The sequence below is a fragment of the Neovison vison genome, chromosome 4 (genome assembly GCF_020171115.1).
Source record: "Neovison vison isolate M4711 chromosome 4, ASM_NN_V1, whole genome shotgun sequence".
Taxonomy (NCBI): domain Eukaryota; kingdom Metazoa; phylum Chordata; class Mammalia; order Carnivora; family Mustelidae; genus Neogale; species Neogale vison.
Window position 1 is genome coordinate 143,727,518 of NC_058094.1, and position 27,929 is coordinate 143,755,446.

Genomic DNA, 27,929 nt, shown 5'->3' on the forward strand with positions numbered 1-27,929 from the left:
TTCATTTTTTAGCTTGACCTTCTAATAAATCTTTAGCTTTATGGATTTTGTCTGCCATATAAGGAGATCCTCCCTTGTCTGGGTGATTTAAAAGCATACTTCATTGGGGCGCCTGGGTGGCTCAGGGGGTTAGGCCACTGCCTTCAGCTCAGGTCATGATCTCAGGGTCCTGGGATCTAGTCCCACGTCCGGCTCTCTGCTCAGCAGGGAGCCTGCTTCCCTTCCTCTCTCTCTCTGCCTGCCTCTCCATCTGCTTGTGATTTATCTCTGTCAAATGAATGAATAAAATCTTGGAAAAAAAAAAGCATACTTCATCGATGAGCAGCTCTTATTTTCCCTTTCTCAGCAGGAGGACTTTTGCCTAGTAATAATGCTGCTTCTTGTTTCGTCATTTTGGGTTCAAACCACGCCCCTCCCCCACCCCCCACTCCCACCCCCTCCCCCAGCCAACGCAGAAGGCAGATTTTGGGAGACTGAAAAACCTGTTTTATTTGGGGCTTGTGACTGGCAAAACACAGTGGCTACAAATCCTGCAGCGGCAGTGGTCAGGCCAGTGGCTACCACCCTACTGGCCTGGGCTGGGGCTGGGTCCCCGGCAGCCACCAAAAGTGAGCTTCACACGCTCTACAGGATGGATGGAGGAATTGTACCAAGTCCATGCCTTTGCTCACTAGCTGTGTGACCCTGGCTAAATTATTTAAACCTTCTGTGCCACAGTCTCTTCATCTGTGAGCTGAGGATAACAACAGTATCTAACTTATAAGGTTGGTATGAGGAATTGTTAAACAATAAACGAATTGTTACGTATACCTGGCCCTTTATAAATAACCAATTTGGGGCACCTGGGTGGCTCATTGGGTTAAGCCTCTGCCTTGAGCTCAGGTCCTGATCTCAGGGTCCTGGGATCGAGCCCCGCATGGGGCTCTCTGCACAGCGGGGAACCTGCTTCCCCCTCTCTCTCTGCCTGCCTCTCTGCCTACTTGTGATCTCTCTGTCAAATAAATAAATAAAAATCTTTAAAAAAATAACCAATTTCTAGTTATGACTTATTAATCTGTATCTTAACTCTCTTTCCAATTAACATAAATGCCTTAAACTCTCTCAACTGACATCGTATGGTTATCCAGTATTTTAGTTGTCATTTTTAAAAATTCTGTAAATTAGATGTTTTATTATTATTTTGTACAATGCTACCTACCTACCTACCTATGTACCAAATTCTTTGCTCTCTACTCTTTTTTTGCATCTTGAATCTTACTTCTAGATTCGTTTTCAGAAATTCCTTCTGTGTAGCTTTATTGCTGGTAATCCCCTTAGCTTTGTTCATCTCAAGATGACTGTATTTCGTTTTTGGTCTTCGACAATTGAAACACAATTTTAGACAGAGTTATTTTACTTTGGCACTTCGTGTATATATGCTAATGTCTCTGGAATTTTTTTTTTAAGATTTTAAAAATTTATTTGACAGAGAGAGAGATCACAAGTAGGCAGAGAGGCAGGCGGCGGTGGTGGGGGATGCAGGCTCCCTGCTGAGCAGAGAGCCCAATGCCGGACTTGATTCCAGGACCCTGAGATCATGACCTGGGTCGAAGGCAGAGGCTTTAACCATTGAACCACCCAGGCACCCCATGTCTCTGGAATTTATGATCAGTTTAGAAATGATTCCTTTGTAGGTGGTATGACATTTCTCTTCTGTTACTTTCATGGTCCTTCCTCTTTCTTCCGTCTACACTTTACTGTCATGTTTGAATTTACTTTTTATTTATCTTGGGTGATGACTATTGTGCTTCCTATGTGTGGATTTATACCTTTTATCATTTATGGAAACATTTCAGCCAATTTCTATTAAAATATTGTCTTTCCCTTTTTCTGGTTCTCCTACTAGAATTAGACATATATATTTTCTGATTAGACATATATATCTTCTCTGTTGCTGAACCGCATTTCATATTCTAGTCTTGGCTTTCTGTATTACATTCTGGGTGATTTCTTTAGATCTGTCTTCTAGTTGACAAGTTCTCTCTTTTGTTATACCTAGTTTATATTTAAATGATACACCATATTTTAAATTTCAATGATGATTTTTTTCAATTCTAAGAAATTTTTTGTTTCTCTTCAAGTCTAATTGATTATATCTACTGGCTTCTTTATATTTTTCAAGTAGATACCATCTTTATTTCTTTTACATATAAGACATGATTATTTTATATACCGGGTCTGGTAATTGCAATATATAAAATCTATGAGGCAGTAAGTTTGTCATTCATGATTTCTGCTGATTCTCTCTTGTGGCTTATTCATATGTGTAGTAACTTACAAATTGTGAACACATACTTTGTTGAGCTGAATTGGTGAGATCTATGTTACAAAGATGCTTTCCTTCCAAAATGGTATATATTTATATTTGCCAGCTACCAGCGCTCTGGCAAATTCTTTAATTTCTTGGTTTGTAAGAGTGTAAGATTGAATTCCAGATTGGGGGGGGGTGCATATCCATGGGTTAAACATTTCCGAGGGTAACTATTCTTTTTCTTTCTACCCCGCTTCCCACAGCAAATCCATCTAGAGCTAATGGATTTAGACTTAATTTTTGACAAGACTTCTTTTGTTTGCTAGCATGAACATCGTTCCCATGCTGCACTGGTCTGGAGGTGGCGGCCTTTTTCAAGTGCTCTGCTTTCAGGCGGGACTCTCAAGTTCAGCCCATCCACTCCCAGTGGCCCAAGGCTCAGCCTCCCACCTCCCACTCTGATGTATGCATTTGCCTTCCGGCAGTCCCAGTTTCTGCGCTGGCTTACACTTCACGCTGAGTTTTCAGTTTACTCTTCTTTTTTAAATGCCTTTGGGATTTCTCTTACTTTCTTGCAACCTAAGCTGTGTATTAAAAATAAGCTCATTGTCGTTTTTCCGAGTCCTGGGAGTATTACTTAAAGAAGGCTTTTCAGAGCATCTAGAGTATACTGCTAGATGCAGAAGCCAAGAGTAATCTTTAAAATCATAAAGTAGCTTGCATCGCTTTCCACAGCTTTGCCTCACCCTTAACAACAGCACCAGCCATCCTGGCCTACCTCATTCATGGTTCAGCTCCAATCACCGGCCACTGTCGCCGGACTGTGTCTCAAGCCTAGTGACCTTATTCCTACTTCAGAGCCTCTGACTTGTGGCTCCCCTGTGTGGCATGGGACCTCCCCACTTTCTTCCGATCTCACCTTATTTTTATTTTTTGGAAGACTGTGTTTATTTGTTTATTTATTTATTTAGGGAGCTGGGGGAGGGGCCGAAGAAGAGGGAGAAAATCCCAAGAGGACTCCACACCCAGCACAGAGCCGCTGACATGGGGCTCAATCCCATAACCCTGAGATTGTGACCTGAGCTGAAATCAAGAGTCAGCCACCCAACCGACAGGGCCACCCAGGTGCCACCCCCCATCTCACTTTAAATGCCATGTTATCACAGCTGCCTTCCTCGATCAGCCTCTCCATGTCTCCCTCACATCATCATGTTCTCATTCTCTCGAGGGCACCTATTCTTGGCTGACATCTCCCTGCCAATGGTCTCTTTTCCTACTAGAACCTAAGACCTCTAAGAGCAGGAATCTTGCTCATCTGGTTTACCACCATCTTCTCAGGATTTAGAACAGTTCCTGGCACACAGGAGGGACTCAGTACACGTTTATTGAATGACGAGAACTGAGTATTAGCTATTTATTCTTTTTAGACGGGATCTGGGCTTCTTAGTGCTCCACAGTGCCTGTTACTCCCTGCCCCATCTCATTCTGCTGTGTTAGTTTACATATCTACCTGGCCGCTCTAAGCATCTGATTTTTCAATCCCTGCTGATGTCACTCTAATTATCCTCAGTATTTATTTTTTTTTTTAAAGATTTTATTTATTTGACAGTGAGAGACACAGCAAGAGAGGGAACACAAGCAGGAGGAGTGGGAGAGGGAGAAGCAGGCTTCCTGCTGAGCAGGCAGCCTGATGCAGGACTCGATCCCAGGACCCTGGTACCATGACCCGAGCCGAAGGCAGACGCCTAACGACTGAGCTACCCAGGCATCCCTATCCTCAGAATTTTGAAAGCAGAAACCATGTTTTGTGTTTCTTTTCTTCTAGGTCTTGAATGTCGTGAATGTAGAAGAGGGTAAGGAATTCACATTCATTGAATTTCTCTGACCAGTGAGGCATAAAAATGCTCTAACTTAATGTATATCCTCACAACACAGTGGGGCCAGGTATTATTACTTGTGTCCATTTTATAGATAAGGACACTGAGGCTGAGAGGTGTTCAGAATCCTATAGTGAGTGACAGAGGGGGCACCGGAGCCCACCTAGACAGCACACACTCAACATGAATAGCTGGGAAAGGCTTGCTCATGGCCAAGGAGCACATGGCTGTTTTCAGTTTGCCGAGTGGACACTGAGCAATTAATTGAGCATTTCAGGTCAAGTTTTACTTAAGCAGTCTGGCTGGTTACTTGCTGATTTCATTCTGCTGAGTATATGAACATTCAGTTTTAGGTATGTCTATACCGGCTAGAAGAGGTTTGGGGATTTTTTTTAAAGATTTTTATTTATTTGACAGAGAGAGAGACATCAAGAGAGGGAACACAAGCAGGGCGAGTGGGAGAGGGAGAAGCAGGCTTCCTGCCAAGCAGGGAGCCTGATGCGGGTCTTGATCTCAGGACACTGGGATCATGACTGGAGCAGAAGGCAGATGCTTAACGACTGAGCCACCCAGGCACGCCAGGTCTGGGGATGTTAATCATGCCTTCTAAATGAGGGTCCTGCCTACCTAATAAATGTCTGCTATTGGTGAACATTATGGAATCTGACAGAAAGGAGATTTTTTTTCTTTCTTTTTAATTTGTTTTCTTGCTATTAGAGAGAGAGAGAGGGAGAGCATGTGCATGCATGTGTGCACACACAAGTGTGTGGGGAAGGGTCAGAGGGAGAAGATCTCAAGCAACTTCCACACTCAGTTTGGAGCCTGACGCAGGGCTGGATCTGTCCACCCCAAGATCACAACCTGAGCTGAAATCAAGAGTTGGACACTTCACCGACAGAACCACCCAGGGGCCCCGCACAAAGGAGTTTTTCTGAATTATAGCTGATTTGGTCAAATCATGGTGTTGTCAGGGACGCCTGGGTGGCTCAGTTGGTTAAGCAGCTGCCTTCGGCTCAGGTCATGATCCTAGTGTCCTGGGATCGAGTCCCACATCGGGCTCCTTGCTTGGCAGGGAGCCTGCTTCTCCCTCTGCCTCGGCCTGCCACTCTGTCTGCCTATGCTTGCTCTCGCTTCTCTCTCTATGACAAATAAATAAATAAAATCTTTAAAAAAAAAAAAAAATCATGGTGTTGTCACTGGCTCACCAGACGAAGACACTGAATGCAATGAATGTATGTGCCACATCACCAAACCCTCTTTTAAATAACAAAATCTTATTTTTATTTTTATTTTTTACAGAAATTCAGATATTCCAACAAATTTCTTTACATTTCCTGGACCTTAAAAAAATTACACACAACTTTTTGGACACAACACAACGGAACAGAATGAGAAAGGGAGTCACATTTTTTTTTTTTAAAAAAAGATAAAAACATACTTCTTAACACTTAGTGATTTACAGGTGTATTACCTATGTACAAATGGTACATCATCGATGACCCTCCTCAGAGCACTGTGGTATGCTAAATTACACTTAGGTCTTACAGAAAAAAATTTTACAAAACATTTGCATGTGGATAGGAAGCACTTTTTCATTTTCATAAACATCACTATCCGTGATGGAGGGCTCCCAGTGGAATCTGTAATTTACACGGATTAGAGAAAACCGACACTTTCTAATATTCTGGTAGATAGAGAGGTACCTCCCTTTAAATAAAAGATGAATTCTTGAAAAGTTGTGTGTAATTAAGTTTCGTAAGGAGGGTGTTTGGAATGCAGGGGGAGAGCTAATATTTGCTATAACAGGTAACTCCCAGAATGGCTAATCCTTTAGAGATAGTAAGTATTTCCTCAATCTGGTTCTTTAGAAAACCCACATCTTTGTGATTTGGGGTTCACTCATTTGAGAATACCTGTAATATATTCTTAGCCATTTAAAACATAATCTCATTTAGGGTGAAAAGATAGTTTGTACCAGAAACATTTGGCAAAAATGGGAGTGTTGTCTGTAGAGAGACAGGGAACAAGAAATCAGCTCCTATCTGTATCACTTCCTGTCTTATCCTCCCTCTGGCGTTACAGGGATGTATGCTAATTCGATCTTAATTTTGAGTTTAAAAATGAAGGCATTCCACGTGTCCATGTTTTACTCGGGTATGGAGCATGGTGTGGCTCACACTGATTACCCCTCTGGCATGTACATTTTAGTTTGTGCCCATTCTCAAGAAGTTGGCTACTACAGTATTACGTATTTTTCTGCATATTGGCCAGATATGTGATGAGGGTTATGGTGGGGGAAGCCTGGGAGCAAAAGACTGTTGAAGACAACTGACCAGTTGGAACTACTTCCAAATATCAACCAACTCAAAGAAATCTGAGTATTCTTGAAACCAACATTAGTAAACAAACAGGCAACTTACTCCTACCAAGTTTCTTGACCTGTATAAGTATATATTCATTTATTTCTAAGGCTATTAAATTATTATTTATTTCATTAGTACCACTTACTATCATTTAGAAATAGGCTTAATGGAACAATTTTTTTTTTTAAAAACAAAAATGAGACCTGTTAGTAAGGGAAAGAAAGGCTATGGATTTCTGATGACAAGTACAGCAAAGAAATAGAGGGAAAAAAAAAAGGAGAGCTTTTAGATGCCTATTTATAAAGTATATTAAATTCTTATGCATTTACTAGGGAGAATTAGAAAAAAAAGTGTTTATTTGATAGCAGCCTATATATTACATGTGAGCATCCAAGGTGAAAATGAGCTTTCTATATTTTTCAGAGTTCCCTGATGCTGTTTCCTGAAAGATAGGGATAACTAGGTTGCTCAGGGACCTATGATGTAAAGATGTACTTCCTGTAATATACAGCTTGATGGAGTTCTAATATATGTCAGAAACACTTTCTCAGTAATAACTTGTACAGACAGATTAAACTGAACACAGACTCTGTAAAAAGTTTGAAGTGTTACATCTCTGAACTGAGTGGTTTTACTAATTACACAGTGAAATAAACGCACGGCAGAGATGGGGAACCAAAGATCACGGCTCCTGTGAAAATACGCTGAGGCATTTTCCTAAGCTGCCTTCCTCTGTAAATGACGCTTGATCAGCCTCTTGGCTATTGAGATAGGAATAATTTAGGATTGACTGCCTTTTTTTAAAAGAAGGTTGAAAGATTAAAGCTTTTTGTTTTCAGTTTGATTAAAAAAGGACAGTTTACAAACCTCAGTACATATATATTTTACATGTTAATTCTAGCACATTTATATTCCTTTCTCTTAAAATATTTCCTGAATGTGACTTCTCATGAATGTGATCTGATCTTATTCGACGATATCTTCCCATGAGCTGGTGTTTAATCCATTATCACATCTCCTTCCAGAAAATCACTGCCATCTCTGCCGGTCCAGATTTAGAAGGTGCCTTGACAAGTAGATGGTTCACTCTTGTCCAGATCTGTCTCTGTACTCTGATTTCTCGCAAGTCCTCCTTCTTGATGTTGATGTACAAAAGCTCTTATTCGATTTGTTTAGCTGTTATTTGATTTGTTTTGTGCTCATTCTAGAGAATATTGGCTTAGCAGAACTGCAGAAAGGGGGGACGGGGGCGGGGGAGAAAGAGAAAGAGAGAAAGAAAGAAAGAAAAAAAATGCATCATTTTCTGTCAGCAAGATTTTTGTGCATAGCTGTCACAGAAAAACCGCACCAGCACACGGTTCGAATGCACTTCAGATTTATTTTAAAGAAGCCTGAAAAGTTTGAGGCACCTGTTCCATAACCAAACGGCACACAGTCTTCTGGCAAGGGGAACCCCCATCACCCAGAAATGTGTGTTCCCCAAATCTGGGTGAAGATTACAGGCTGCTTTGAAGGAGCAAGGAAGATTGTGAAATGATCCCAAGCATCAACAATTTTTCTGCCTGGTACAGAAAATGTCTCACTTGAGCGGTTTCCTTTTCTTTCCAGGTGTTATTTATTATGCAATCAACATTGTAACAGCTGCAAAGGAGACACTGCTTTTTTCCCATATATCTTTCCGTTCCGTATCCAAATGTGCCCTTTATCTTACACAGTTGGAATCACAGTATAGCTGACATTTTTAACATCTTAAAAACAATTTTCTGCATTTCCACTCTGTATCATCCGCTTCAATTTCCTTCTCTTTTTATTAATGATTTTTTTTATTTTGAAGTAATTTCTACACCCAACATGGGGCTTGAACTCACAACCTCGAGATCAAGAGTTGCATGCTCTATCAACTGAGCCAGTGAGATGCCCCACCAACGTCAATTTCTAAGAGCTGCAGAATATTCCATTCCAATATCATTCCTTTCATTCCAAGCTCAGTATCCCATTCTCAACTGTTTGACCACTGGCAGATGGTAGATAGGTCCCTCCCCTTTTTTTTTGTTGTCAAGAAAAGTATCTTGGCATAGAAAGCTGTTTGTTCTTTCAGCTTCTTTCTTTAGAACAAATTCTCAGGGGATAACCTGCTTTTCGTTTTGTCCAGCCCACTATTAGAGACTATTCCCTATATTGAAAGGACGACTACAAATAGTACGATTGATTCCTTTCTCTGGACGATCTCCATATACTTCGGCACGGCTAACCAGGGCTTAAGGGTCCCTTGTATGTTGTGAAGATGGGTAAAGGCATCTAGCTGGCCAAATCTGGGCTGAAAGAAATAGCCTGCTGGGCTGTTTCCATCACAGAGTACTTAGAAACAAATATGATAATAAAACAATCGGTCCGGGGCGCCTGGGTGGCTCAGTGGGTTAAGCCGCTGCCTTCGGCTCAGGTCATGATCTCAGGGTCCTGGGATCGAGTCCCGCATCGGGCTCTCTGCTCAGCGGGGAGCCTGCTTCCCTCCCTCTCTCTCTGCCTGCCTCTCCATCTACTTGTGATTTCTCTCTGTCAAATAAATAAATAAAATCTTAAAAAAAAAAATAAAACAATCGGTCCATTATTCAGTTACAGTCCTCGTTCCACATCACAAGATAAGATTATGGTTTCTGAATGAGGGCTAGAGAAACCTTTGGAAGATTCTGTCCTTTGGAGCACTTATCCCCTTGTTGTTTTCCGGTACACTTTAAAACACTTTAAGATATCTTATGCACATTATGGTTCCAATGAAATTCTCTCAACGAGAGAACTCAGTTGCTTTGATGTATCCGGACGACACAGGGGATAATTGAAATAGGATCTTGTCCTAATGATGATTAATCTGTAATGATTCTCTGAGATTGCATCATGCTGGTAGAAGCCCTATGGAAGGGAATGCTTTCTTCGGATATTATTAAAAGCAACAAAGGCCACCCACGGGTTTTACATGCAGCTATAGGTGCTTCTGAACCTTGAGTGCTCTCTGCTCTGCTGCCCAGGAGCTGGTTTTGCTAGATGGAATCCAAAGTCAAGTTTGTGTGTCTACGATTTTAGTGCTCTAATTATTTTCTATTTTTTTTCTATTTTTCTCCAAATATTTTTCTATTTCAAATGCACAGAGCAAAATGTCCAGGTTTTCCAGTAAGATCCACGAAAGGTGTTAGCTGGGATGGGGGAAAGGGAGGAATGGGTGCCAGTTATAAACACATGAAGCAGAAGAGGGGAATGAGTTCTGAAAAGGTAGGTACGCACATGGGAAGAGAAGGTAGTATGTGGAAGTGCCAGGCCCTATGTGGGTGATGCAGGGGAAGAGGGGGGGAGGAAGGTAACCCTCATTTTCTGGACATCCACAAATAAATATACCTCCAGTTTCATGACAGAAAAACATGCTTTGGTGTGAACCATTGGTTGGCATCCAGGAACCTGAAACTCCCACTCTCTTTTTCCCTGGCTCTAAGCTGCATGATTTGCGACATCACAGTGGGCTGGGAAGAGAGCACACAGGGGTGCAAGGGCTTTTGATCAGTCCCTTCTTCCCCCCAGCACTGACACCCAAGCCTGAGGAAGAGAAGGAAGCTTTCTGCGAGGAGGAGGGGGATCTCCCTATAAAGATCCTGAGCCTTCTTGTAGAAGCCTTCTTGTAGAGAACATCTGGGGCCAATCTCACAAGGTTTCTGTTCACACTCCACCGCTGGGGCGTCAAACCCAGTTAGCTGCCCAAGGTGGGTCAGTCACTATCAATCGTTCTTGGATCTGCTGCCATCTTGGATCACCCATTCCCTCCATGTGACCAGATCCCTCACTGGATTCCTGACTGACCTCACCATTGATTATTCAACCCTTCCCTCTTCAAGATCTCTTCTTTGTTGACTTGGTTAGCCCCGGAACTGCACTCCCCACCTGCAGTGTCATGGCCGGGTGGGGATCCACGAAGTGAATGGGAAATGAGAGCAGCCGGAGAGCAAGGCTGGACTTGGGTGGCGCCTTGGAGGCTCCTAGGGTCCAAGCCTGAAGGAGGCACTAATTCTCTAGCGAGGGCCTCCTGGGAATATCTCTGCTTGGAGTCTCCGTTCCTCAGACATTACAAACACCATATTTTTTTCTTCTTAGTGCATGATACCACCATTCAATAGGAGTTGAATTTGAGGAGGGTATTTGAGAATCCTGCAGACTGCAAGGCTGAAAACAACCAGCCTGCTCCTGCTGGTGGTGATTGGAACACAAACACTCCCCACACAATATCAGGAAAACACTTTGCTGGGAGCAGCAAAAGAAGAATGCCCCTAGGATGGCTTAAATAGCAAACGTGGTGAGAAATCTCCCACCTGAGGCTTGGGAAGGGCGGGCCTGCACACACATTTGGGAAGCCAGCGGTGGAGGAGTTGAAAAGGCCGGTTTTCCTCTCCGGATGTGGCCTTCATTTCTCCAGGCCAGCGACCCAGCTACCCAGGCGGTCTGCAGAGTGGTGGGGAAGCCCTCCTCTGGCTACACCATGATGTCCGCTTCCTAAAACATGGTTTCTTTTCCGAACTTTTGCTTGCATTTCCCATGCACCCTGGCTATTGCATAGCTCAGGGGAGGCAATTTAAAAGATGTCATATCCTCCCAGATCTGCACAGAGCAGGACTGAATAAATAAGTCATTCAACACTGCTTTGGATCTTTGTTCAGTCGGGTTTGTCCTTGTAACACATCACGGGGCTCTGAGTCGCCCCGTTTCTAAAGGGCTCTTTGCAAATTCTTCGCGAAGCTGTCCTTTGAGTCGCTGCTCAGGAGAGCGGCGTTTATAATGTCCACATTGTCCAGACTATCTAAATGCTGCGTGTCTGAATTTTCCCTGTGTTTGCGGACTTTGCAAGGTCTCCTGTGGTCTGCTTTGGCTCCTTGTTCCAATCAACCTATTCAGTTAGGGCCCGCAGCCCCCCACCGTCGGGATAGCTGGGGGAGGGGGCAGGCATCTTAGGGAGGAAAATGCTTGGGGTGGGAGCGGTCAGGCTTTCAGCAGAATGGCTCGCTGAATCTTTGCTGGGAAAATGAGGAAGGGAGGCGGTCCAGTCCATTTTCTCTCATTGGCTGTACAAGCTTGGCCATTTCTTCCCACTCCATTGTTTCAAACCACGCCCACCTCTCCTGGGGCCTCCAGACATCCTTCCTCTCCCGGAGGCTGAAACAGGCCCCTGGAAATAAAGCCTCGCTCTCTGTGTCCCCAAGTGCTCTCGACAGGATGTGCCCGCGGTGGGCATGGCACAGTAAAGGTGGCTGCAGATTTTTTAGCATTCTTCTTATTGGGGGTTATGGGGGCATGGAGGGATGGGGGTGGGGCTCTGTTCCTCTCCCTTTGAATCTGGGCTTTAAGAGAACTGGCAGGGGCGTCTGGATGGCTCAGTCTTTTGAGCCTCCCACGGCTGATTTCAACTCACGTCATGATCCCATTGGTTGTGAGATAAAACGCTGAGAGCTCCAACTCTCCGCTCAACAGGACATCTGAGATTCTCTCCCTCTGCACCACCGCCCCCCAGCAGTCTTTCTGTCTCTAAAATAAACAAATAGATTAAAAAAGGAAAAAAAAGTATTGGCAGTTTGTTTTTGTTGTTGTGGCAGAAAAACACATAAAATAAAATGAAATTCACCATCTAACCATCACTTTGAGGTATTACACAGTTCAGGAGTGTTTACTATATTCACATTGTTGTGAGACAAATCTCCAGAACTTCGCCATCTTGCAAATCTAAAACTCCATATCCCTGAAACAACACTCCTCTCTTCTCCCTTCCCCCATTCCGCAGTAACGGCCATTCCTTCTGCGTCTACCAGTTGGACAACTTGAAATGGCTCCTGGGAGTGGGGTCAGAGGGTATCTGTCTTCCTATAACTACACCGGCTCAAGAGAAACCTCCCTTAATCACCGAGAAGAATCTAAATTGGGAGTCTTTCCCAGAGTAAGAGTTATTAACACACATCAGTTTTATCTGAGTGACCCATCCATATGGAAGGGCAAATATCTAGTTACCAAACCTTTGCTCTTCTCACCCTGTATGCGTTCCTCTGATGTTCTGGGCCTCTACCCCCAGAAAGACATCTCCACCCCATTTTGCCTGTCTTTGGAATTTCCATGTCTATGTGCATTCCCCTGGCGTACACCTGTTAAATTTGATTTTCTCCTGTTAATCTGTCACATGGCAATTTGATTTTTAGTCCAGCTAGAAGGACCTTTGAGGGGACAGGAATTCTTGCTCCCTGATGCTTTCTTTTCTTTTCTTTTTTTAAGATTTTATTTATTTGTCAGATAACGAGAATGAGAGAGAGCGTACAAGCAGGCAGAGGCGAAGAGAGAAGCTCCCTGCCGAGCAAGAAGCCCCATGCAGGACTCGATACCAGGATCCTGGGATCATGACCTGAGCCGAAGGCAGCAGCTTAATCGACTGAGCCACCCAGGCGTCCCTCCCTGACGTTTTCTTGACATAAGAAAAGTCACTGTAGGAAACCAGGTGTTTTGTGATCGGTGCCGGAGCAGCACTACCCGCCCAAGCTCATATCTTGCAGAACTTCCTGGGGTATGTGAAAACTGTAGAAAAAGAGACTTCACTAACTGATGATTTTAAGGGAAGAGAAGAATGTAAAAACAAACAGCCACGACCAGGCCTGGATGGAGGTAACCTAACCATATCAGAGACGAGAGAGGTAACCTAACCATATCAGAGACGAGAATTCAGTGGTAGAACTCTCAGTGCTGTTTCGAAAGGAAAAATTGACCTCACACACATTCTTGAGTTGTTTTTGCAGGATATAAGCTAGTTTGAGCATTTGAACACTGGACTAATTGGAACCAGAGACTGAATGATGCTGACCCTTGCCGGCCTCGTGACTTCTATTAGCTAGAACCTGGACATTGTTTTGTTTGTTTGTTTGTTTTTTTAGAACCTGGACATTGTTAACTTACGAAGACTTTTGCCCCAAGTCCGTATAGAACACTTCTTGGCCCAGCCCTCCCATGAATATGTGTGAGCCTGAGCTTAAAACTGCTCCAGTGTTGTTCAGGGAGATGCTGCTTTGGGAAATATCCCTGCTGTTGATACTTGTTTCAAGTGAAATCCTTCCTTTTCTACTCTTTGATGTGGTTGTGTCTTTTGGCTTAGCACCCATCAAGAGGCAAACCCAGTTTCTGGTTATAGTGTGATAAACACGGTCTTCAAGACCCTGCTCTCAATTCTTTTGGATCTATAGCCAGAAGTGGGATTGCTGGATCGTATGGTAATTCTACTTTTAATCCTTTGAGGAACCCCCATACTGTTGCACCATCTTACAACCATACCAATGCTGCACAAAGGTTTCAATTTCTTCCTGTCTCTCTGACACTTATTTTCTGTTTCTTCAGGGGGATAATAGTGTTAAAAATAAAACTACAGGCCCAAAATGGTGTCAGTTAGGTTAAGGCCGAAAGTCAGTAAACCAAGACTTCTTAAAAAAATATCTTATGTATTTATCTGAGAAAGAGAGAGAGAACACAAGTGGGGAGAGAGGGAGAAGCAGACTCCTCGCTGAACAGGGAGCCTGACATGGGGCTTGATCCCAGAACCCCGAGATCATAACCTGAGCTGAAGGCAGACACTTTACCCACTGAGCTACCCAGGTTCCCTCAGTAAACCAAGACTTCATCCTTAACCTAACTGCAATTTTTTAAAATTATATTTTATTTTTAAGTGACCTCTATACCCAAGGTGGGGCTTGAACTCACTCCCCAAGGTGAAGAGTCTCACATTCCATCAATTGAGCCAGCCAGGAGCCCCAACCTAACTACAGTTTTAACCTTTAATCAGTCAACATGCAAATTACCAGGTCCACAGAAGGAAACTTACCGATAGACCCTTTCCATTCCCCTCAAAAGGGTGACTGTGCCTAAAACAATGGATTCTTAGCTAGTAATTTCCTTTTTTCTGCTCCCTACCTTTAAAAAACTTTTCTTTTCTGTACCACTTTGGAACTCCCCTCTAGCTAGATGAATATGGCCCAACTCATTAATTGATTAATAAAGCCAATCAAGTCTATAAGATGTACTCAGTTGAATTTTTATAATGTAACAGTAGCCATCCTAATGGGTATGAGGTGACATCTCACTGTGGTTTGGATTTGCCCCGTGATTTGGATCATTAGTGATCTTGAACATTTTTTGAGGACAGTTTCTGATTCCTCTGCTGGAGTGACCACATGGGAGAGGCCTTGGTAGCACATGGAGGGTAGGGGAGGCCCAGATGAACCCAGCTCTCCAGCCTTCGCTTCATAGGAGTGAAGTCATCTTGGGCACGCCATGTCATTCAGCCACCTGCTGAACACCATCGAGTGACCCTAGTAGATGCTACATGGAAGAGAAGAATTGCTCCATGTGAATTGCTGATCCACACAATTGTGGGATATAATAAAAGTGGTTGTCAGGGGACGCCTGTGTGGCTTAGTCGGTTCAGCATCTGCCTTCTGCTCAGGTCATGATCCCAGGATCCTGGAATGAAGTCTCACATCCGGCTCCCTGCTCAGTGGAGAGCCTGCTTCTCCCTCTCCCTCTACAGTTCCCACTGCTTGTGCTCTCGTGTTTTTTCTGTCAAATAAAAAATAAAATCCTTAAAAAAAAAGTGGTTGTCAGTAGCAATCTTAAAGGGTGTGAGTTTTTCCAACAAAGCTTTGATACAGTTTTAAGCCACAGAGTTTTGGGATAGTTTGCTACCACAGCATAGATCACTGGAACAGTGGGCAAATGCCCTCTCTCCAGCTGTGGTTTAGATTTGCTGTGTTTCATATGCTGTAAATGACAACTGTGGCTGGACAGTGGCACAGTGCTCCCAGGGCAGAGAACACTCTGCCATCTCTGTTTTTTTCCTTCCTGACACAATTTCTAGAGAAGCAGCACCTGAAATCCCCAACTTCCATTTTCCTATTACAGCCATAGTCTCTCTACGAGTAATCATTAGTTTGTCCCTCTGACTGCAGGAAGTTTGGATCTGGGTTGAAAATAAATGTATGCTTGGGGCATCTGGGAGGCTCAGTTGGTTAAGCATCTGCCTTCAGCTCAGGTCATGATCTCAGGGTCCTGGGATTGAGCCCACATCCAGCTTCTGTTCAGAGGGGAGTCTGCTTCTCCCTTTACCTCTGCCCCTCTGCCTCCCCCTGCCTGTGCTCATTCTTTCTCTCTTTCTGCCAAATAAATAAATAAATAAATAAAATCTTAAAAAAAAAGAAAAAAAGAAAAAGAAAAGAAATAGATGCTCACAACATACTTTGGTACTGGATTAAGAAACAAAGTCCAATACTATTTTGGCTGCAGTTTGATTACCACTAGCTTTGTAGGTGATTAGAGAGTCTGAATTTGTTGGAGTTGTTTGTTGTGTAATTGACCAGTGGTTGATGAAAGCCAGGGTATACTTCATCTTTACTGGCTAAGTCTTTACTTTCATGCCACCGTCCCACTCAGAGCCCCCACCAGCACACTCCCCACCCCTCACCACAGTGCTACAGGAAGACAGCTGGATAGGAAGCTACCTCCCAGTCACCAGTTTGTCTAGACTCTCTAATGTCTTTTTACCCTAAGCAGAAAGGCCCAGCACTTCTCTCTGGGTGCTATAGTATACTTTGCATCCAAGTTTTTATTTGGGACTGAGTGAGTGCATGTGACTGTCTGCTTGGTGGCATCTGCATTGCTTAGCAATTGCTCCTAAGGCAGAAGGATGGGGAGTTGGGAAAAAGGAAAGGAGGAAAAAATACAGTAGTTCCCCCATATCCATGGTTTTGCTTTCTGTGGTTTCATATGATCAGGAGGTCAACTGTAGCCTCACTCGGTATCACAAGGGCTGCGTCATTCAAGTCTTTTCATCTCATCATATAGACATTATATCAGCTCACATTGTCACAAGAAGGATGAATACAGGATACCAAGATTGGAGAGAGACCACATTCACAGAACTTTTATAACAGTGTATTGTTATAAGTGTTCTGTTTTAGTATTAGTTACTAATAGTTATTAGTTGTTAATCTCTTACTGTGCCTAATTTATAAATTAGACTTTACAACAGCTACACATGATTAGGAAAAACCATATATATATATATATGTATACATATATATATATATAAAACAGTATATATATAAACCATATATATATATATACACATACACACACATTTTGAGGGTTCGGTACAGTCTGTGGTTTCGGGCATCTACAGGGGTCTTGGACCATAACTTCTGCAGATAAGGGTGGGGGGTACCTACTGTATTATAATCTTTGAATTTTTGGGGCGCCTGGGTGGCTCAGTGGGTTAAGCTGCTGCCTTCGGCTCAGGTCATGATCTCAGGGTCCTGGGATCGAGTCCCGCATCAGGCTCTCTGCTCAGCAGGGAGCCTGCTTACTCCTCTCTGCCTGCCTCTCTGCCTGCTTGTGATCTCTCTCTGTCAAATAAATAAATAAAATCTTTAAAAAAGAATACTGTTTTTCTGAAAATAAATAAATTGGAAAAAAAATCTTTAAAAAAATAATCTTTGAATTTTTCAGGTAGGACCCATGACTATTTACATTTTTTTACATTTTTAGAAGAGAAAGCAAGGGGCGCCTGGGTGACTCAGTCGTTAAACATCGGCCTTTGGCTCAGGTCATGATCCCAGGGTTCTAGGATCGAGCTCCGTGTTGGGCTACCTGCTTCTCCCTCTCCAACTCCCCCTGCTTGTGTTCCTCTCTTGCTGTCTCTCTCTATCAAATAAATAAGTGAAATCTTTTAAAAAAGATAAGAAGAAGAGAAAGCAAGATAGAAAATGGAGATAACTTACTCCTGAAGACTTCTAGCACTCTATAATAGTTCATTCTGGTTTCTTTCTACCATATTTTCAGTTTATTTGTTTCATAGAACTACTCACAATCTTTAACTGTCCCATATATTTTCTTGTTTTCTATTCTTTCCCTGCATCAGAATGTGAGCTCCAGGCTCTCAGGACCTCCTCTGTCTTGCTCACAGTGTACCCCCAGCACTTAGGGCCTGATTTATAACAGTAAATACTTGTTGAACCAATTATAAGTGGAAATTTCAAGATGCAGCAAACAAGTCTAGCTAAGAGAGTCTCTTTTTAAAATGGGGTCAGGAGACCATAAGGGAGGAGGAATTTATTCACATCTGCATGCCAAAAACCTTGAACTTTTTGCCAGCTGCAAGACCTTAGCTGGGACTTAACTCCTGCCTGACCCTGACACCTGAGTCATTAGCATTTTTCCAAAAGGAGCCACTGATTCCACAGGTTTCCCTCCCTCATTTACATATTAAACCAACCAATCCGAGTTAACCTACCATTTTTTCATTTTAAAAGATTTTATTTATTTAAGAGAGAGAGAAAGCTTGTAAGAACACAAGCCAGAGGGAGAGGCAGAGGGAGCAGAGGGAGAAGCAGATTCCCCGCTGAACAGGGAGCCTGACCTGGGGCTCGACCACTGGACTCTGGGATCATGACCAGAGCCAAAGGCAAACACTTAACTCACTGATCTACCCAGGTCCCCTCTGGGTAAAACAGAGATTGGAAGTAGGTTAACCTATAGTTAACCTACTATAACCTACTTCCAATCTCTGTTTTATACAGAGGACTTAAATAAGAACCGTACTCCTGACCTTTAGCCTTTACAATTCTGCCCCTTCTGGGGCGCCTGGGTGGCTCAGTGGGTTAAGCCGCTGCCTTCGGCTCAGGTCATGATCTCAGGGTCCTGGGATTGAGTCCCGCATCGGGCTCTCTGCTCAGCAGGGAGCCTGCTTCCCTCTCTCTCTCTCTGCCTGCCTCTCTGTCTACTTGTGATGAAGCCATTCCATACTGCATGCAGGTTGAAAGGCTTTTATTAAGGAAGCCCAAGAAACATATGCATGGCAGGGTAGGACGTCCGCATCCTCAATTCTTAGTGCAGTGCACAAGAACTAATAAATCCCGTGTCAATCTGAATGGGCCAGCCCCAGCTTAGTGACTTCTCTGTGCTCTTCGGAAATTTTTCATGATTGTTTTGCCTTTCCATTTTATGAACTAGCTCATGACTAACACCTCACTATGTGGTCATGACCATCCTTTACAAATATAAATAAAAGTAAAACCAAACTGAGTATTATCACACACGGAATTGCAAATCATGCCACCCAACTATGTGCCGTCTTCTCAAAATAATAAATTTGTCTCGGCTGATATTGAATATTCAGCCTCACACATCTCCTTCTGAGCTTCCTCGCCTTCCTGTTCAGGGAAAGACTGATGATTTCTATCATTTCCCTGTGCAGCCTGGTCTCTCTCTCCCTTCCTCTCTTTCTCTCTCAACAAGCTCCATTCACAAGCTTTCTCTTCTCCAAACACTATCTTGAGAGTCAACTGGCCTTCCTGGATAATATAAATTTTCTGATTTTCTTGGAGGCCTACAGATTATTGCTAAATGTATGTGTTCTGAAACCGTTTTCTCTGGCTTAGAATTCCTTATTTTTCTTTTAAGATTCTATTTATTTATTTGACAGACAGAGATCTCAAGTAGGCAGAGAGGCAGGTGGAGGTGGGGTGGGGGACGGTGTGGGGGATGAAAGGGGGAAGCAGGCTTCCCGCTGAGCAGAGAGCCATGGGGCTCGATCCCAGGACCCCAGGACCATGACCTGAGCCAAAAGCAGAGGCTTTAACCCACAGAGCCACACAGGCACCCCTAAATGTATGTGTTCTGAAGCCGTTTTCTCTGGCTTTGAACTCTAATTCCACCATTTACTGGTTGGGTAACACTAGAGAACTTACTTCACACTCCGTACTTCCTTTGAAAAATGGGGGTGCCCCTTTCCCAAGGCTGTCCTGAAGACTGTAACCGAGATGATGCTTGTAAGGCATTTATGACTTAACAGGAGAACCTGGCAAATAGGAAGAGCTCAGTAAATGTTGGCAGGTTGCTTTTTGTTGTTTGTTTGTTTGTTTCTTGCTTTAAATGTACAATAGTATAAGTAACACTATGGCATTCCAGAAATGCCTTGTATATATACTAACCAACAGTAAATCACAGAAAAATTTACCTTTCCCGGAGACAGGATGGCCCACTGCTTCAGACTGGGGACACAGGACACAGACTGTTTGGGTGTGAGCTTTAGTTTTACTACGTACTGGCTCTGTGACCTTGGGTACATGACTTGGCCTAGTTTCCTCACGTGTAAGACGGGGGTGGACTAGTCTTGCCTATCCAGCTGTGGTGGGCATCACCTAAGTTCCCACACAGTGAGTCCTCTGTGAACTCTTCCCCTAGTTGGTATGACAGTGATTGCCGTGAGGTTGAGTTACAACAGGTTGGCACCTAGCTCCCCATTCCCCTTTTCTTAGAGCATGTGGAAATCTTGCAGTTGTACTTTTTCTCTGTGTCTGAAATGTGTGTAAATCCTTTTAGAAACTATCTAAGGCTCCTGGCAGCTTTAGGATGCTGGAATGTCTTTCTCAAGGATGGGAGCCATCTCTTTTAAACAGAATTGTCCAGGGGACCCCCCCCACCCCGTCTCCCAGTTTCTGTGGGAGCCTGGGAGCCTCCCCTCAGCAGTACCTGTTCCATTCTGCAAAACCACCTCTGTCATGAAGATAAGGCAAGCTTATTTCTCCTGTGCATGAACCCAATTAACACAGATGGCCGCCCTCAATTAACCAGCTCAATTTAGGGTGAATGGTCTATAATAAATCGTCTTGAGGACTTGCTACCGTTTATCCTGAAAACACATATGTAATGGGTTGTATCTGCTTGGCTTTATAAAAAGGTGAAATTGCATTCTGTCTTTGCCCTCTCCAAGCAGGTTGCCTGTGCTGTGTATCACTTTCTGGTTTAATGCTTTTCAGTATTAAGCACTGAATTTTTCTTTTTCTACTAGTGTTACAGCGAGGCTTTCTGGGGGGAAAGATATTGTTTTTAATTATATCATCTGTGTGACGTATATTGGTAAACTGTATTTGTGTGTCAGATTGCTTTATTTAATGCCTGTCCTCTTCTAGCATAGAATTTACAAGAGGGAAGGGATTGTTTAAAAAGAAATTCTGGGGTGCCTGGTGGCTCAGTCCTTAAGCATCTGCCTTCGGCTCAGGTCATATCCTGTCCTGGGATTGAGCTCCACACCACATCCGGCTCCCTGCTCAGCGGGAAGCCTGCTTCTTCCTCTCCCACTCCCCCTGCTTGTTTTCCCCCTCTCGCTGTCTCTCTGTCAAGTAAATAAATAAAACCTCTCATCCAAGTACTAACCAGGACTGACCCGGCTTAGCTTCTGAGATCAGACAAGATCAGGCACGTTCAGGGTGGTATGGCCGTAGACTAAATAAAGAAAACTTAAAAAAATTCTTAGAGGATGCTAAAATCTGTGCTACTAAAAAGGGATTTGTTAATAATTACCTAATAAAACCCAGCTGATGCTCCCCTGTTCTTCTTTCAAACTATTCTATAGGCTTCTGTGAAATTATGGTAAGGTACAGCTCTTCAAAACCCAAACTCATTCTCTCTTCTGGAAACAGGGAAGCTTTTGTTCCTCAGGATATGGACCTATGGACTTGAGTGAGTTGTTAGCCGGGAGTTCAGGACCCTGAGGCTTTCCATTGCCATTATTACCACAAATTTAATAGCCCTTATCCTAATTATCCATTTGGGTGTTTGTTGTAATGAACTAAGACATTCAAGTGTGATGTATGTTTCCTCTTTAGAACAAAGGGAAGTGGACTGCAGAGTCCAGAAGGCAATTTATAATCAAGGTCTGATCAAGCATGCACACATGCGCGCGCACACACACACACACACACACTACGGCCCCTGCTAGAGAAGCAGCCAAGAATTAATGCATTTAGTAAATGTGTGATCCATCACTGACTGGCTGACATCGGTTAGCCACAAATGACATAGTGGCAAGGGAGAGCAGAGATCACTTGAATTGGAGGATTTTAGGGCTTTCTATCATGCAGAACTGAATAGACTGTGCTTTGCTGAAAACGCTTTAGGGGAGAGTCTTTGCTATGTAATCAATCCCCGTAGCTCAGCACCACCCACGAGGTCTTCCATGGCCTTTCCTCACCCCTCCAGCCTCCTCTTGGGGGCTCCTTCCCTCACACTATGCTCCCCGCCCATTTAATGTGACCTCCAGGTCTCAGAATGGACCCTCCAAGGCTTCCTTCCTGCTCCTGGAAATGTCCTCCCTCCATTTTCTAGCTGCTGAACACCCTTTCCTTGTTTCAAATGTCATCTCAAGTCACTTCTCCAGCAGGACTGCGTTCTGTCCCCATCATCTCTTATCAGAGCTGTCTAATCCTACACAGCATGTCCTGTGAGCGCAAAGGCCACAGCTTGTAAGCCTCTGTGTGCCAAACACCCAGAGCATGGGTGAGCAGAGAGCTGGTGCTCAGTAATCCCCCCCACCCCGGACTGTTTGAAAGGAGCCTCCGGCTTAGCTATGGACTGAATTGTGTCCCCCATAATTCATACATTGAAGCCTTCCCGACCAAATGGCGTTATATTTGGAGATAGGGCCTTTTAGCAGGTAATTAGGGTTAAATGGGGGTCATGGGGGAGGCCCTCATCCAACAGGAATGGTGTCGTTCTAAGAAAAGAAAGTGACGGGAAGGGCAAGTGTGCATAGAACAAAGGCTACGTGAAGACACTGCAAGAAGATGGCCATCTGCGGGACAAAGGGAGAGGCTTCCGGAGAAATCGGACCTGCCTGCACCTTTGATCATAGACACTTCCAGCCTCCAGAGCTGGTAAGAAAATCTCTTTCTGTTGTGTAAGCCACTCAGCCCATGGCAAGTTGTCAAAACAGCCGTAGCAGACTAAGATAGGTAGCAACAAACCCAGCCTTTTGGTTTTCTTTGTTGAGGGTAAGTCCCCTGAGGGCCGGGAGACAAAGTTTGCCCCAAGTCATCCAGCTAGTTAGCTGAAGACCTGGATTAGAATTCTGGGCGAGACCAGTGTTCTTTCTCCCCTAGCTTCCCCCACTCCCCTGCCCCCCAGATAAAAACTTCTTTCAAGGGAATCACTTGAAACAGAATTGAGGGCGGCTCCCTCGGTCTTGGGGTCCAAAGTCACCCTGCCCAGGCTCTCCCCACTTCCCCACCTCTCCTCTGCATTGTACCTCGGCGGTTCTCTAAGGTTTCCTGGAATTGACTTTGAATGACTGTCGTACCTCACGCTGCCTCTGTTACACACACAGTAGCACAGATCTTCCCAGTTTGCCGTGTTCTGTCACACTGACATAAAGGATTAGAAACCTGTTGTGAAGGAACAAAGCCAACTGGGTCAGTACCGGCAAGGCATGATGATGGCATGGAGGGTGGAGGGTTAGGATTCCAGAGAAGAAAAGGCCACTGCAGTTGATTTGGCTCTGTCCTGGGGAGATGATACAGATGACTGTAACAGAGAATCATCTAGAAACCGGGGGTGTCCCCATCACGGTTGTGGGATCCACTTTGTAAGTCTGCAAATATATACATCATCAAATAAAATACATCATCACAAGAGGTACAGAAGTTTCAGTGAAGCTGCTTTGGTGATGACCAGGAGAATAAAAATCTGATGGCCTTACAGATAGCAGCCTCAGAACCGGGCTTTCTAAAGGCTGTATGGCCAAGGGCAGAGCTTCTCCAGATGTGGCCTCTGGATCTTCTCGAATCGGTTTGCAATCATTGGGGTATTTGGGAATATGTAAATTCCAGGATCTTGGCTTGACTTAATCCCCAGGTGATTCTCATTCACTTTCAAGTTTAAGGTTGTTAGCACTTGGGCTTTGGAATCAAAGAAAAGTCTGAATCTTGGGTCAGCCACTTCCTACCTGTGGACAAGTAATTTTACTTGTCATAGCTTTGGCATTCCTATCGTGAAATAGGACATAGTACCTATTTTATGGGGTTGTTTGTGGAATCAAGGTCAGCGTTTAACACTCATTCTCCCTGGGGAAAGACAGGAGATGAAATAGAGTAGAAATGAGAAAGGCCTCAGTTCTAAGACCTCCAAAGGTCAAAGGACAAAGTTTGCCCCAAGTCATCCAGCTAGTTAGCTTAAGTTTTTACTATTTTGATACACACACATACACATACACACACAAAACAAAAAACAAAACCAAACACACACACAAAAAACCCCAACAAAAAACCCACAGAGGGGCGCCTGTGTTGCTCAGTTGGTTGGGCGACTGCCTTCGGCTCAGGTCATGATTCTGGAGTCCCGGGATCAAGTCCCACATCGGGCTCCCTGCTCAGCGGGGAGTCTCCTTCTTCCTCTGACCTTCTCCCCTCTCATGCTCTCTCTCTCACTCTCTCAAAAGAAAAAAAGAAAAGAAAAGAAAAGAAAGAACCCATATCGTCTCTAAGGGCTTTTTTGGAATCGAGCACTTAAAAATAACTCTTGCGGGTTTTATGGGCACCAAGGATGACATCCAAGAGCTGGAATTACAACTCCCTTTCGGGGAAAGCCTTTGGCTTGGGGGAGAAGGGAAGGGCCACAGACTCAACCGTGGGAGAGGACTGTCTACTGTTTTATGAATGTGGTCATACCCTGAGTCAAATCATGTCCCCAGTAAGAACATCTCCCCAAAAAGCCTAGAAATCAACTGTGATCCTTGTTCCCTGTGAGACTACTGGCTAAGATTTTCAGGTTTCTCTATGATGATAACAGTTACCTCTACTGAGCACGGACTGTAGGCCAGGCGATCTGCACAGTACCCCTGAGTGGCAGGTAATATCATTAATTCTGTTTTACCACATGAAAACTAATTCAGTAGATAACAAAGAGCAAAGGCAAATGGGATCCTGCTCTGCTGTTTTCTTGAACATTCTACTTTGATATTGCTCGTTGGGATAACTCTGAGTCTTGAGATAGTCTTGCCTGTCACTCTACTCCTTTCTTTGCTTTATACAGATGAGACAGGAGTGTCAAATAATACCAGGCTGTGAGCTTGAAATCCAGTGGATGGCATTTAATGATCATTTGTAAAAAATGTTCTGAATATACTATGATAACAATAAAGTTGTACACATAAGATTGTTTATCATACAAAAAATTAAAAGTAAACTTGATCCCACAAATATGACCTTGGATAAATAAACTGTGGTACTTTCATATAGCCATTTATTTTTAATTTTTAAAAAAGATTTTATTTATTATTTTGAGAGAGAGAGAGAGGACCCTGAGATCATGACCTGAACCGAAGGCAGCTGCTCAACCAACTGAGTCACCCAGGCTCATATAGCCATTTAAAATGAATGTAGTTCTAGGAGAATCAAGATCAAGAATCAGGTCTTGATCTCATGGGCTGTGGGATGAACCCCACCTCAGGCTCTGCACTCTGTGCTCAGCAGGGTGTCTGCTTGAAGATTCTCTCCTTCCGGCCGCCTACCCTTATGCGCATGCGCACTTGTGCGTGCTCTCTAAAATAAGTGAATGTAGATTCCCCCCAAAATAAATAAAATGAGTGCAGATCCAAATTAAAGGAGTGACATCTATAATATATTAAATGAAAATAGGTTATTAAATAGAATATGTGATCCTCTTTTGAAAATATGTTTATATATACACAGAAAAAAACATGGAAGGATCTACCCCATACTAATTAAGTTCTGAATGATAGATTTAGGGTGCTTTTTACTTTCTGCATTGTCTGATTTTTTTTTTTCAATGCGCTGACCATGCATTATTTTTTAAAGTATTTATTTATTTGATAGATCACAAGTGAGAGGTAGGCGGAGAGAAAGGGAGAAGCAGGCTCTCTACTGAGCAGAGAGCGGGATGTGGGGCTCGGGGCTCGATCCCAGGACCCTGAGATTATGACCTGAGCTGAGGGTTTAACCTACTGAGCCACCCAGGCGCCCCGAGCATGCATTATTTTTATAATTAGAAAAATGCTCTATTATTAAATGCCTGGGAAAGAAAGGGAAATTAAAGATGGTGCCATCTTCAGGGTCTTCATGGATTTGTGCTTGTTTTTCTAAGAGGGTGTCAGGAGATGGTGTGAAAAGCCAGCACACCAGGGCGCCTGGGTAGCTCAGTTGGTTAAACAACTGCCTTGGGTTCAGATTATGGTCCCGGAGTCCAGGAAAGGAATTCCACATCTGGCTCCCAGCTCCACGGGGAGTCTGCTTCTCCCTCTGACCTTCTCTCCTCTCATGCTCTCTTTCACTCTCTCTCAAATAAGTAAATAAATAAAATCTTAAAAAAACAAAACCAAAACAGTTAAGGAAAAAAAAAAAAAGGAGCACACCAAAAGGAGAGTCATGTGTGCATTTGTAAGCTCTCTTAGGACTCCCGCATACACTCCATGCATTCCTCGGTATAGCACTCAATATGTTCTTGTTGAATGAACGAGCTCTGCGAAGAAAATCTCTGACTGATTCGCAAAATATCGCACCAGAATAACACTCTCATAAGGACGGGAGGAAGTCATAACAATGGGAAAGAATAACTCTCGCTTTCTTCTTCTCAGATTCTGGGTTAGCAGGATTAGCTTGTGTTGAATGTAACTCAACAAATCCAGCAGATCCCAGAATGAAGGCAGAGCAGGGCAGGAGCTGTTTTAAGTCACCGCAGAGCTGGCCAGGACATGTTTCCCATCGACCTGTCTACACTTCATCTCTTTTCTTCATTATTGTTGCCTTTGGTGGCTGTCACAGATAGGAGGGCTGAAAAATGCTCTCCACAGCACACCCCATTTCTCCTTTGTCTGTTGCTTGTTCACTGTAATAGGACATTATTCTTCCAGAGATAGGGAGCAGATTTCTGGCTCTTAGAAAGGCTTGCCAACCTCCAACCAGACTTCGATGACTTTATTAGGGATTCTGGAGAATGGTGCTTGGCCAGTACAGCAGAATGCCAATCCAGGGACCATTCGAAACAGACTCTTAAAAACAAACAACAGGGCGCCTGGGTGGCTCAGTGGGTTAAGCCGCTGCCTTCGGCTCAGGTCATGATCTCGGGGTCCTGGGATCGAGTCCCGCATCGGGCTCTCTGCTCAGCAGGGAGCCTGCTTCCTCCTCCTTCTCTCTCTACCTGCCTCTCTGCCTACTTGTAATCTCTCTCTGTCAAATAAATAAATAAAATCTTAAAAACAACAACAACAACAACAAAAAAAACAAACAACAGAACAAACAAGCGAACAAACAAACAAAACCCCAAGACTGTTGTTACTTTGGCAACTGGAGGTCTCTAACGGGAGAGGAAAGTTGGGGTACACACAGGCATGACACCAGATCAGCAGAAAGGCTCAACAGATGTGTCCAGCAACTGTGGCAGAAACAGAAATTATCTACCGTGGGGGCATTAACAAAAATTAAAGGAACATTCAAAGGCCGCCTACTCTGGTCTGTGGCAGAGTGTGAGGCACACAGGGCGTGGCTGGTGAGCTTCCCGGCACCCCTTACTGTCGGTTCTTGTCCGCCAGGGGCAGGAAAGCACACGCAGCGCCCCCTACAGGCGGTCCCGCAAGCCACATTCCATCTCCCATCGCCCGTGTCTCTGGTACACAGACCATAGACCGTGGAACCAAGCGCAAAGGCGGTCCTCACTGCTCCCCTGAACCTGGTTGGCTGCTGAGGTGCTCTGGCCGGAGGAGGCTTCCCTGTCGCTTGATCTGCGGACTCTGGCTTGAAATCTGTTCCTTCCCGCTAGCAATTTATCTCCGTTCTGGGCAGTGAGGTTTTCACCAGGCAAGCGTTCAGAACCCACCGAGGGGGAGGGACTGATTCTGTTCTAAAGGGACCAACACAGCCCATTTCCGGGTGTGGTTTCGTTCCCCACGTGTAAGCATCAAGTTGGAGCTATGGGCGGGGCTACAGCTGGAGGCCACTCTTGAACCCTCTGAGCTCCACATTGAACACATTGAACCCTCTGAGCTCCGCAGGGGGTTGTAATGCAGGGAAGGAAGGGAATGGGGCACAGATGAAGATAAGGTCTGTAATAATGGCCTGTCACCACTTAGAGCCTTCCTTAGGGTCTCCCTTTGGCTCCGCAGGGCTAGGGCAGTGGGATGCCTTCCGCACTATTCTGCTAAGCTGTGAAATATTCCTTGTAGATGTTTCCAGAGCCCAAGGACTGAATGAGGAGAGAAGAGAGAAGGAAAGAAGACCTCTAAAGAATACAATTAGGGTTGCTCCTTCATAAGAAAAACTGCACTTACATAGCTTTGAGATGGGTACAACACACAAGGTGGAGTGTAGCAGCTTGAATGTTTAAATTGATTTTTTCAAGGCACTCTGTGCATGTTGTTAAAAAAAAAAAATCAAACCCTGGGGATGGTCTTGTGATAAGAAGAGCCGCCTCACCTCACCGCTTCTCATACTGAATCTTACTCTGGGGAGAAGCTCTCTTTTCATAGCTTCCAGTTTTATTACAGTAGCTCCTTCAAAAGTT

General features: G+C 44.1%; 1 protein-coding gene across 2 annotated transcripts in view; it reads right to left on the reverse strand.

Moving 5' to 3' along the window:
• Nucleotides 1-5,425: 5,425 nt before the first annotated feature.
• LHFPL3 (LHFPL tetraspan subfamily member 3) overlaps nt 5,426-27,929 on the reverse strand; it is a 577,016-nt gene continuing 554,512 nt past the window's right edge. For both annotated transcript variants that reach the window (XM_044245848.1, XM_044245849.1), the window contains one exon: nt 5,426-7,758. In XM_044245848.1, coding sequence (XP_044101783.1) covers nt 7,730-7,758 — 29 coding nt within the window. In that variant the 3' untranslated portion in view covers nt 5,426-7,729. The remainder of the gene's footprint in view (nt 7,759-27,929) is intronic.